The following is a 12476-nucleotide window of genomic DNA, read 5'->3' as shown; positions in this document are numbered from 1 at the left end:
GATAATTGAACTGAAATCCATTTCTCTAGTTGAACAAAAGAGTAGGCGTGACTCGGACTTTGAGGGACAGACAGAGACAGGACAGGTGAACAGACCAAGACAGAGAACACAAGACGCCTACTTCAGGCCATAATCATATAGAGACCCTTATGGTGTGTATGAACTTCATAATGATGGTGTGGTTCTTGTTGTTATTACTGGTGACCAAGGGGCTCCCAAGGGTCTTACTCTCGAATTGCTGTCTGTGCGATAAGTGTCGGCATGCATGTGTGTGTGTGTGTGTGTTTGTTAGCCGCTTGCCAACTTAATTGTGCCACTGGGAATGCTTACTAACATAAAAACAAAGAAAAAGAGAGGACAAAATGCTTTATACTCTCCATATAGTTGATTTGCCTTTCTTTTTTTATACTTTTTGTCAACTTATTTTCAAGTTTCTAATTGAAAACATTTATAGCTCAAAATGTGCACACAAAACTTTTATAATAAACATATACTACAACGACTATTAAATGCTAAATTCAATCTCTCGGGCTTTAATTAACAACATATTCTATTGGCTTTGGCATAGTCACATGGCCATTTGTCATTCAATCTATAAACATCTACATATACATATGGAATATATATATATATGTATATATTTATATATCTATATTTGGTTTAAAAATATTGCTTTCCTTGTTTTGCTAGATTTGAACAACCATCCTTTTTCACTCGTGGTCTTCTTTCTGTGTGTGCCGCAATTTAACCATTTTTATTTCGCCCTAAAGAAAATTTCTCACATATGTATATCGATTAATTGATTGATGAACATGCTATGAATAGCAGATGAAGAGGAGATGTGTTATTATACATAACACACGGACAGAGTTGCAGCCATGCTGAGGCAGCACACTCACATACACATAGAGCTATACGAGCTATACATGCCTAGTGTATGTATTGGTATGTTTTTTTTAGCGCGCGGCACGTGAGTGTCGAAGAAGAAAAAACACATTTTTGCTGGGGCTAGCAGGCATGAAAAATGGTTGGTATTGCATATTTTTAGGGGCTCTATCTCCTGACTCCATGCCTTCGTTTCATCGTCACTCTACACATTAAAACCAATACCAATACCATACAATGTATGTATTTATGTATGAATGTACAGCCTTCTACTTCGGCAACGTTCAGAAGCTGGCCAAGCGTGAAGCATGTTATCGGAGGTCTTCTCTTTTTAATGGAATTATTTCATATACAAAAGGGAATTTTAGAATGAATTAAAAATAAAGCACAAGTCGAATACACATATATATATACACACACACACACACATACAATGGGGCATCGCAAAATAAAAACGTGTTGCTCGCTTTAAGGCGCCTCGCCAAAAAATATATATGCAAAAATTTTCAATGGGCCACATGTCTCTTTTGTTGTTTTTACTCTTGTTGTGGTTATTGTTGGGGTTACCAACTGTCTCCGTTTTTTGTTTACCATGCCAGTGGGCGTGTCTATGTATCTCAGTGTGTGTGTGTGTTAATGCTATACACAAAAGGATGCCCGGCACTTGGTTTTGGGCTTTAATTTAATTTTATTAATCAAAATGGCTGCCCATTTTGAGGTTTTTTTTTGTGCGTATGGATGGGTAGAGTTTGGGGGGGAGTTGGAGAAGGCATTAATTAAAAAGCAACAGTTACATTGCTCGTTTTTAATTACATTTACCGTTACGAAGGCTGCACTTGGACGTCGTCAGCTGTGGGCTAAAAACTATAAAAAGTCAAAGAGTCCCAAATGCCCCAAAAAGTATGCTACCCCTTGCCGCCGTTCACATCTCTGGCAATTGAGTTATGAGTATGTGTGTGTGTGTGTGTGTGTGAGAGAAAAGGAAAGAGCCTGTAATTAGGCAAAACATATTACTTTAATGACTAGCAAGCAGTAGCAGCAGTACAAATAGGAGAAGCAGCAGCCGGTCGGTCGTCCACTATATTGAATTCTCTTTTGCCAGCCCCCATCCACATCGCCTCCAAGCCTGCTCTCAATATGGACCATAAAAATCATATATGCATTTTCTCTCTTTTGGCTCCTAATTGGTTTTCGCACAGCCAACATAAAATATTAATAATAGAAATTAAGTTTTTCATATTCTGCTTCAACCTATTTGCTGGCTTTCATAGCATACTTTTATGGGCGAATACTCAAAAAAAAAAAAAAAGAAGAAAAAGAAATATAAGAAAGAAATTAATTTATAAATTTTTAATGTTTCAACCGAGTTTTCATCTATTTCTACTCTCGATTGCGAAAAAGGAAAAAGAGGAAAAAACACAATGAGAGGAAGAGAGAAAACAAGAGATAAGAAAAACTTGAGAGAAATATATTTAACCAGACTACAACAATATCATGCGGGCGCAAAAATAACATAGAGTAAAACTAAACTTAATCGGGCTGGGGATTTGGCCCAGGAGTGTGCGTGTGTTTTGTGGGTGATAGAGAGGATTGGGGTTGAATTCTGGCTAACACCCAGCTCAAAACGCACACTTTAAACCACAATCTCACTAAGGCATACACAAAGACGAGCCTCTAAATGCTGCCCAAATTGAATGTCAATGGGCACAAGAGTCTCCCATGAAATATACTTATATAACTGTATACTTATATATGTATGTGTATACATATATATATAAATGGACAACAGTAGCCCAGACAGAGATGATGATGACACACAAACACACAATGAAAGACATTCATACACACACATGCACACTGATTGTTTGATTTCCACCAGACCCAGCAGAGCGAAGAATGCATGAAACATGGCGAAAAATATGTAGGAAAAAGTTTTTTTTTTTTTTTGTGCTTTGCTACGGAAACGGAAATAGAATTATAAAAGCCAAGCTAAAGACGTTGACAGACCATACAAAAAGCAATGGCTGAGTGGGAAATAGCAGGAGGGAAACCACACACACACATGCATATAGCAGACACGAGTAAAGGAGATAAGAAAACTCTATGTGTCTGTCTGTATCTGTGTGTGTGTCTTTGCCAAAGGCTTAAATATGGTAGGGAAAAGAGAAACTTTTGCCAAGTTTTTGCCATAGGGGTAAAAAATTTATGAACAGGCAACCACAAAAATGGTTGAAAATGAGCAGGGCGGTTCCCAAAGCGATGGAGCAGTGTGTGAAGGCGGAGGATGGAGGAAAGCGTGTGAAACGAGAATCGTCGTCGTACAAAGAACTTAATGAAAAATGAAGTGCGATTTATGGTCAAACAAATCAAAGTTTGTGGAAGTGTTTGAATGGATATCTGTCTGAATGCAGAAGGGGAAGTTCTGTAATTCTCACATATTGCCTTTTCATTTGGTCAGGTTCTCCTCCTCTCTCTCTCTTCACGGCATTTGTTTTCCTCAAATTGTATGAAAATTAGGGGAATTCAAGGGCTTTATACAAATATAAATTAGATTTTCGATTAGAGACAATGATTATTTGGAAGTCGGATATATTATATGAATTTAGTACGTATATCTCTTTATATATGTATGTACAGACATACATATATAGTTTTTCGATGGTGCTTCCGTTTATCTTCTTTATAATTCGCTTTATGCAGAGGCATTTGTCTCAGCTAATTCAGCATGGAACTTTTCACAGTGGAAGAGATTACTGCTGCTGGGGACGACAAGGACATACGAGACAACCAAGACTAGGACGAGGACAAGGACAGCGTCTGGCTAGGATTTTCTAGTTGAAAAATTAAATATTTCACATGTCTGTCTGAATTTTATATGCGCCAAGAGCGGAACCAATTCAAGCCAAAGGAAAAGCGGAAGTGTAGCTCAGTAAAAAAAAAAAAGAAACGAAAACAGCAAACCAAATGGAAAAATTGTAAAAAAAAAACCCACACACACACACACACAGAGGAAGATGAAGAAACAGCAGCCGGATGAAAAGGAGAAAAAGAGAGGCTGAAGCAAGCATAATCTAATATGCCACAGTGCAGGATATTTGCGGAGGGGCAGCAGACAGAGCAAAAAAAAAAAAAAATTACTCTATAGACACCAAAAGGGAAAAAATGACAGAGAGAGAGAGAGAGGGGAGAAAGAAAAAGGAAGCCACATAGACGTAGGAGCTGATTGTCGGTTATGGGCAATGTGCGTTTACTACCTCTCCCCCCTCCCCCCCCCCCTCCCCATCACCAGCACGCTTATAGCCCAACAAAATGGCATATGAGGTGGACAAGTTGGCATTACTTTTTATGGCATATGAAACGTGCGAAATAAATGATATTTTTATACCAATGCAAAAGAAATGTAATACAAGTGAAATGTAAATCTTAAATTATGCTATTGGCTTTGCCCACAGAAAATAAATAAAAGATACAGCCAAAGCTCTCCCATAAACTGTTACGGTAAAGACCTTTAAAGTCGTTCCAAAGTCGATTTCAATGTATTACACTTAATAGGAGCAGCAGCAGCAGCAATTTCTAGTTTGGGACAACAACAAATCAAAATACACTCAATATTATATTTGCTTTGCATAATTTGTAGGCGTAGACAAAACAAACATTGCCACATACACGCACACATCACACACACACACACATACACACACGTATACACACACACAAATAAATCAATGTTGAAAATGTTAAACCGAAATGTAAACATTAGAATTTACATAGTAAGCAGAGAAGCTGAGGAAAAAAAATGTGGTTAGAAATAGGAGGAATTGGATGAAAAGGCAAAGCGAAACGAAAATATTTATAGCCTACTTAAAGGCTTACTTCTTAGAAGCAAAACCTAATGCCACTTTAATTTCAATTTACCAATTTTTGTGTTTTATACGCTCCCTGATAAAGAATTCAATTCTAGAATTTAACATTCATTTTGGTCTCTCGCCAAAGTTTATGCAAATGGAAATCTGACAACGAAATTGACTTCTTTAGCTGCTGATTTTTCTCCTTTTTTTTTTTTGTTTTAAGAAATGGGGCAAATGTTCTCCTGAATAAATCATATAGTTGACTTTTTCGAAGTCATAATTATTAAACTTAATTAATAAAATAATACTTTTGCAATGGCAAAATTGATCTAATCCATATTATTGTATTCTCTACAATTTCATTACAGATCGCACAATAAGCGAACATGAGAGCAAAAATGTAGTTTTACCCTGTCCGGTCAATGAACAGAAATGCGGTAAACTGCATTCATTGAATTGGTTTAAGGGCGATGGTCGCATCGCTGCCATGCTACTGGGTGATAGCAATGTGACGAGTGTAAACAAAGAATTTGAAAATAGGTAAATAATAATAAACATACATCTTTTGATTCTTCTTGAAATATATAATGGCTAATGGGCTTTATTTTCTTATGTTTGACCTCATTCAGAGTAACAGTTGAACAAAATCCATACAGATTAGTTATTAAGGACTTAAAAATATCTGATGAGGATATCTATCTATGTGATACAACATTTTATATACCCGAGGAAACGTGTGATAACTTCAATGGCTATCGTGTTGAACTGAGAGTCCTAGGTAAGTTTTTCCATTCGGAATGATTGGAAAACAAATTGCATGCATGCATTCATACATACATATAAACACATATTTTCACATGTTATCGACTCGCCTTGTGTACATTTGTATTTCTTTCAAGTTGTTGCTTATTTTATGCATTTGTTGAATGTTATTGTAATTGCTTTATTGTTGCTTTTAAGTTTCTGTTTTGTGTTTGTTCGTATGCGCTTTAAATAACAAAATGCCAATAACTAATCTCTAACAATTAAAAAAAAAAAAAAAAACCAATGATAAATGAGAAAATAAAACACAAAAAAATGATGCATGGGAAAATTCATTCGAATTTCAAATATAAAATAAAGGGAAGAGATGAATCCTAATCTTAATATTTATGTTTAAAGGAACTGCATGTGTTTGCTTACTGTGATTGTCCATTGTATGGAAAATCAGTCATGATCAAAGATTTGTATCTCAATCTCTCTGATTTTTCATTATTCAAATCGGAATAAGTTTAAATTTTTGACTGAATTTAAATGCCATTTCCATTGTCGATTTCTTTTTTTTTATTGTGTGCTTTGCATCTCTCTGTATATAAGTATCCAACAATCTTTTGACCCCCACCCCCTTAGTTGAATCAAAGTGTATATATATATCCTACAACTATAAAACAGATAACCAATTTGACAAGTGCAACCCCGCAAGTTTACATATAACCAATCGCTATCCTCTCTCTCTCTCTCTTTCTCTGTCTCTTTTTCTCTCTCCTTTCTCTAACTATCTACCTATCTATCTATCTATCTACATATCTTTATTTGTTTTGCTCTATTCCATAAACATTTTTAAACGTGTCAAAACTCATGCAAATATTTTCTCTTAACTGATTGTACTTTTCCAAAAAACAAAAAAAAAAAAAACCCCAAAAAAAATCGCTTAACAACATCGACATGGAAATTCCATATATAACACACATATATTTTTGGGTGTATACGTGAAAAAAAATAAACAAAAAAATACTCAAACAAATTTGCAAAAATCGATCGATACATGGAACAATCCATGCCCATCACCAAACAACACCACCACCACCACCATCTCCAACCACCAACACTACTACCAAACCAAAAAACTACAAATTACAAAAAAAAAAATCCAACAACAACTTGTTCACTCACCAAAAAATTTGTGTTTTTTTCATCCGATATTGTATGAACTAACTGTGTGCCCCCCGCCCGACCCCAATTCCTCTAAAAAAAAAATTTTAAAAATAAAACTGTAACTCAAACTAAAAACAATTTAAACTCCAACCAACAAATGCTTTTGAAATTAAACTTGATTTTTGTTTATATAAAAAAAAACATTCCCATAAAAAAATCAAACAAATTTTTAACCTGAATCCCCCCATCCCCCCATACGAAACCAACGAACAAAATCTGCGCATTAAAAACGTAGAAAACATTGGTAAATCTCCAACTAAATGATAAATAATAATTTTAAACGATTTCCATTAATGGTTTTTGTTTAGTTGTGCTTGAACAAAAAAAAAAAAAAAAAAAAAAGATGATAAACATCTGATAAAAAATTCTCTTGCCTCAACGGTTTAAGAGTTTTAGTTTCTGTTTATTTACAAATTCAATTCATTTTCAGTTTCGGTTTTAGTTTATCAATTTTAGTTTCATATCGAAATTTTTCGAATGATGGTGTGCTGCTGCTGATGATGAATGGTGGAATGTTTGAAAATTATTTATGCTTTAATTTGGTTTTATATTTTCTAATTATCTTAGTTCTATCATTCAATTTAATGATCATTCAATTTCAAATTTCATTTTCATCAATTTTATGATTTAATTTTAACTTAGTTTCTAATTGTTATCAATTAATATTTTGCAAAAAAAAAAAAATAAGTAAACGAAAATCGAAATATGATTTATTAAAACACAACTCAACATTTTTACCTCCCGAAAAAAAAAAAAAAAATTGGAAAAAATAAAAAATCGACACCACACATGAACTACAACAACTATAACGACGCACTCTGACTACACACACACACACACACACACACTGCACCCGCCCACACACACACGTACACACATACACACGTTTATATTGGATATTGGAAACGACTGGACAATACAGTGCCACCCACTGAGGTCGTGATTTTGGACGCTAAGGGCGACCGCATCGAGAACGGAAGCATCGTGGGACCCCTGCAGGAGCGCCAATCTCTAAAGGCAACGTGCACTGTAAAGAACACACGTCCCCAACCAGATGTGGGCTGGTTCCGTGGCACCAAGCGCCTGGCAACATGTGAGTATAATAACAAATCCCTCAATCTGCCATCCTCAACTATGACAACCTTTAAACTACACTTATAAAAATAAAAACCATTTAAAACCAAGTCCAAGTAACAAATAAGCCCAAAAGACGAGTATTTCAAAAATCAAATTAAATGAAAATGGGGAAAAAAAAACTAAACTAAATAACAAAAAGTAGAAAGAAGAAAGTCAATCATATCAAAGGAAATTAAATGCACAAATAAGTCATCATTATTGAAACAAACATTTTGTTTAAGCAAACACAAAGGATATAAGTTGCAGGACTAGTAGACTAAACTACATGTTAAATGTTACAGTTTTTACATCTCTCTGATTGTTTAGAATTTTGCCAAGTGTAAGCCTAAGCCAACTCCCCTGTCAAAGGTATAGGAACATAAAACTTATTCTCTTTTTTGTTGTTCTTTTTTTTGTTTTTGGGTGTTGTACTTTGGCTGCTGCCAGGTCATAAAAGCAAACGAAGCGCGTTTATTGATTTCCAGACCAGGGTTAAGTAGCCAATTTGATGCATAAGCCCCCGCGCCCAGAGTCAATGTCGAAGTAAGTCAAGACGGTGGCAAAGTCGACTCGATTCCAGTCGACTCGAGAGTTTACGATGCGCCACAAAGTTTATGCAGTGGCTGACGACGACGACAATAAAGAGAGAGAAAGCAAGAGCGAACGAATAAGAGACTTGGGGTAGCTCTGGCAAGGATTTGGGCAATGCTTATCAGTTTGCATATAGAATAGGAATAGGTACATATATATATACATATATATAGCCTAACCACGCTGAAATCATAAAATGTTATGTGCTCTTATTGTAAAGCATAAAAGTAAAATTAGAGACATTTCATTAAATATTTCAACTGCAACACGAGAGGGAAAAAGGAGAGCTAGAGGAAAGGAAAAACATTCCTCTGAAATCCTTAAATTAATTGACTTTAACCATTTCCCTTTCTATTCTGTTTCGCATTTTTTTCCCCCCTTTGTTTTGAAATAAATGTCAGGAAAGTAGGGAGGTAGAAATCTTTCATAACAATTAGCTCAAAAGGAACTTTAAGCTAAAATCTGAAGAAATATAAAAAGAAGCAAAATGGTGAAAAAAAAAATTCAAGCAAAATTCTTAACTTTATTGGCCTTGAGTATTTTTAACATTTCCGGTTTGGAATATATATTCATTTTTTTTGCCCCACCCATTTCGTTGTAACAAAGCAGGATAATTGGGGTCCTTCACAGCACAGACAAAAGACACAACCCTTTTGCAGAAAGTGCGAGGTTATGAAACGGGTAGCGGGGAGTTTATTATCCTCCTTCCAAAAACAAATTTGATTTTATGTTGAAATAATTTTTGTTTTTTTCCTTTTTGTTTTGTGTTTTAAAAGCCCATCCCTTATCATAAAACGGGAGCATAATTGCTTATAATTAGCATTCATAAAAGGTGGAATAAGAACTTATAGCAATGCAAAAAGGATTACAGGGAATTCCTCCACTCACTCCTCTCCATTAAAATGTATAAAATGTTGAGAATGGGTTTTTTTTGCTTTGAATACTAAAAGGTTGATTCAATATACTTAAACATTTCCCACATTTTCTTTTTCTCTAGATTCGCCCACTCATGATCTTAAGGATGGCCTATACACATCAACACTTGAATTGGATTGGCAATTATCACGTGAAGACCTCGCCCAGGATATTGAATGTCGTGTGGAATCGGCGGCCATAAAGAATGCAATTGTTACCAAATTCAGTGTGGATTTGCAAGGTGAGTTTTCTATGAGTTCTGTGTGAATGACTCAACAACAACGGTCGTAAAGTACACGAAGCCAAAAGGAAATGATGACTCCGCGCCCCAAATGCTTTATGTTTAGGCCAGACAACTTTATGTATCTTCACTTTCTTTCTCTTCCTCTCCCTCTCTTTCTGTGTTCATTCATATACAGAAAATAGGTGCGCTTAGCGAAATGGTCATAGGAAAATGCTTTCGTTTCACAGTTTACGACTTTGTTTTGAAACTTTATAATGCGCACAATATACTACATTGTGAATGTGAAAGCCTATAAAAATAAAGGGGAGAAGAAAATGTTTTGGTCGATCGTCAGCTGTAGATGCTAAATGTAATTGGCGTTTCGTTTAAGAGAAAACTTAAATGGGATACCATAAACTTACTTATAAGCACAGGATTAGCTTTGTCATCTTGCTTTATGAAAAATGTTTAAAGCGGGCCAATAAAATACTTTATTAACTATGCCAAATATAATGGGAAACAGGCAGATCATTATGTCTGTGTTGCACAAGACAAAAATGTTTTAAAATAAGAGTCTGATTCTATTGGTCCAAGACCCATAAAATTGATTGCATTTAATATAAAACCTTTAAGACGAAAGTTAAACTCTGTCAATTTTTATTTGACATGATTTGCTTAAAAGAAAAAGCAATTCATATTTTAGATAAAAACGTCGCCTGTTTTATGAACCTTAGTTTTATGACTTCTTCCTTTACCTGCAGTAGGATTTATATGAAGCACCGACTTAAAACATTATTTCCAAACAACTTTGTACCAAAGTTAATATTTCGAACATTTCTCGTTCTTTTTCCTCGATGTTTTTATTTATGACTTATTGTTGTTTGTTTTGTTTTGGTTTTAATTTACCAATCGATAATTAGTAATATAATTTTCCGACTCATTTGCATGCCTAATTTAAGCAAGTGGCAATTAAAAGAATGGCAAATCTCTTTTAAACTTTTCGACCGTTTGTCGGCATATTGTCTACCATTGGTATTTCGGGTTCATTAAACCCAGAGGGTTGATCTAAACTCGAAACCGTTCGAATTACAACAGCAAATGGAACATGAGCCATCATTCAGGCATTGTGTCCCAAGGCGCTTTCAATTTTCAGACTTTGAAAGTCATGCAAATAAATTTTTATAATTAAAAGCTCTTTGACAATATCTAGTGGCTCGTTTTTTTCGTTTTTTGCTTTGCAATTAACAAATGATTTGACATTTTTTTTTTGTTTCATTAGAACTACGTTGTTTTTGTTGTGTTATTTTTAACTTTTTTTCTTTTTCAAAATTAATGAAAGTCATTAAATGTAACATAAAACTGAGCAAGCTAACGGCAATGATGTCTAACGTTCAAGTTTTTCATTTACAAAGTGGACAAATTGATTGATGGCAAAGGTTTTGGTATATTGACGCGCCGAGGGGTGTTGCGTGGAAGGGGAAGGGGAAGAAGTGGTCGGTCGTTCGGTAGGCAAGTGAGCCCAAATGCAAATTGCCATTATTAATGTTTTATATTATGGAAGAGAAAGGGCCCCAACCAACCAACGGCAGTGAGGGGGTAAAAAGGAAAAGAGACATAGAGAGAGTGAGAGAACCGAATAAAACCAATTACAAAGTTCTCTCCCTTTCACTCTTACTGTGAGTCTGAAGTATTTTAAGCAATTTGCTATCTTTTTTTCTCTTTCTCCTCTAACTTGTTGTATTTTTTCATTGTTTTACAGTGCGCCCCACAAGCATAGACATCAATGGAGTGGAACATCATACAGTACAGGGCAGTAAAGTGGTGCTAACATGTGATGTAAGTATATTTGGTTTAGTATGTGATTGAATCCGGTTAGAGAGAAAAACGTACATAGTGAATGCATATTTATTTTATCTTTGTGCTTGGTCGGTTCTTTTTGTAGCATACTTTTATGGGCACACATTCTTAGAGACTATGGTTTGTTCATTTTAGAACTTACCCAATGTAGTCTTTCTCATCCTGTCGTCCTCAATGTTTTTGTTCGTTGCAGTCGAGTAATTGACAACAATTAACTGCCAATTATTTTGCGATTTTTCGTAGTTGTCGTCCACGTTGTCCTCGACAACGACAACGACATCGACGACAAGAATGAAAACGACATATGGGCAAGCTCGACTTCTACCTAACTGAGCCTCTTTTTTCCCTCTCAACATACATATACATATAGCCTTTTCGACAACGTCCTGTCATTGCTCTGACTTCCTCTTCCTATAAATTTTCCCCATTGCATTTTAATGGAAAAGCGCTCAATTGACTGCAGTTTAGCAGCACTTTGACATGGTTGGGGGGAGGAGAGGGATAAAAACGAGGTGAAAAGCGGGCAACGGACATGTAACTTAAGTCAGAGGACATGCCTCTGAGCTGTGCGCTCCGTAAAATTATGCGAAATTGCCTATTGATTGCGTATTATGTGTTCTAATGGAATTTTCATGCAATTGTTTTCTACTGTCTGCCAAGGTACTATAGTAAAAACGTTTCATGGGGTAATGGGTATACATATAAGTATGTACACACATACATATATAAATGAATATGTATGCTCTTATATATATGTTAGTGTGTGTGTTTGTGTGAGTATGCACTTGACGTTTAATGGAAATTTAATAGCGATTGCCTTTCTAAACCAGAATCGACAGTATTTGCCCATGGCAGGAAAATGGAAAAGTTGTTAATTTATAGGTTTAAATCATGATATGCATAATCATTTTGATTTTCAACAGATTCATGGTGCACGCCCAGCGGTTAACCTAACTTGGTATAATGCCACATCAATTATTAACCCAGAGGAAAATGAACTAACTGAAATACGAACCAAAGCGGTAAGTTCAATCATTATTTTTAGGCATTCATATCAATCAAAGAGT

General features: G+C 35.3%; 1 protein-coding gene across 1 annotated transcript in view; it reads left to right on the top strand.

Moving 5' to 3' along the window:
- nrm (neuromusculin) overlaps positions 1 to 12476 on the top strand; it is a 209187-nt gene that overhangs the window by 168546 nt on the left and 28165 nt on the right. Inside the window, 6 exon segments of the mRNA XM_068293654.1 lie at positions 5102 to 5273; positions 5363 to 5511; positions 7630 to 7800; positions 9412 to 9570; positions 11312 to 11388; positions 12333 to 12431. Coding sequence (XP_068149755.1) covers positions 5102 to 5273; positions 5363 to 5511; positions 7630 to 7800; positions 9412 to 9570; positions 11312 to 11388; positions 12333 to 12431 — 827 coding nt within the window.

Source organism: Drosophila tropicalis, unplaced genomic scaffold (assembly GCF_018151085.1).
Source record: "Drosophila tropicalis isolate 14030-0801.00 unplaced genomic scaffold, ASM1815108v1 contig_805, whole genome shotgun sequence".
NCBI lineage: Eukaryota > Metazoa > Arthropoda > Insecta > Diptera > Drosophilidae > Drosophila > Drosophila tropicalis.
The sequence above is the reverse complement of the archived record's forward strand: the minus strand, read 5'-3'. Positions and strand labels throughout refer to the sequence as shown.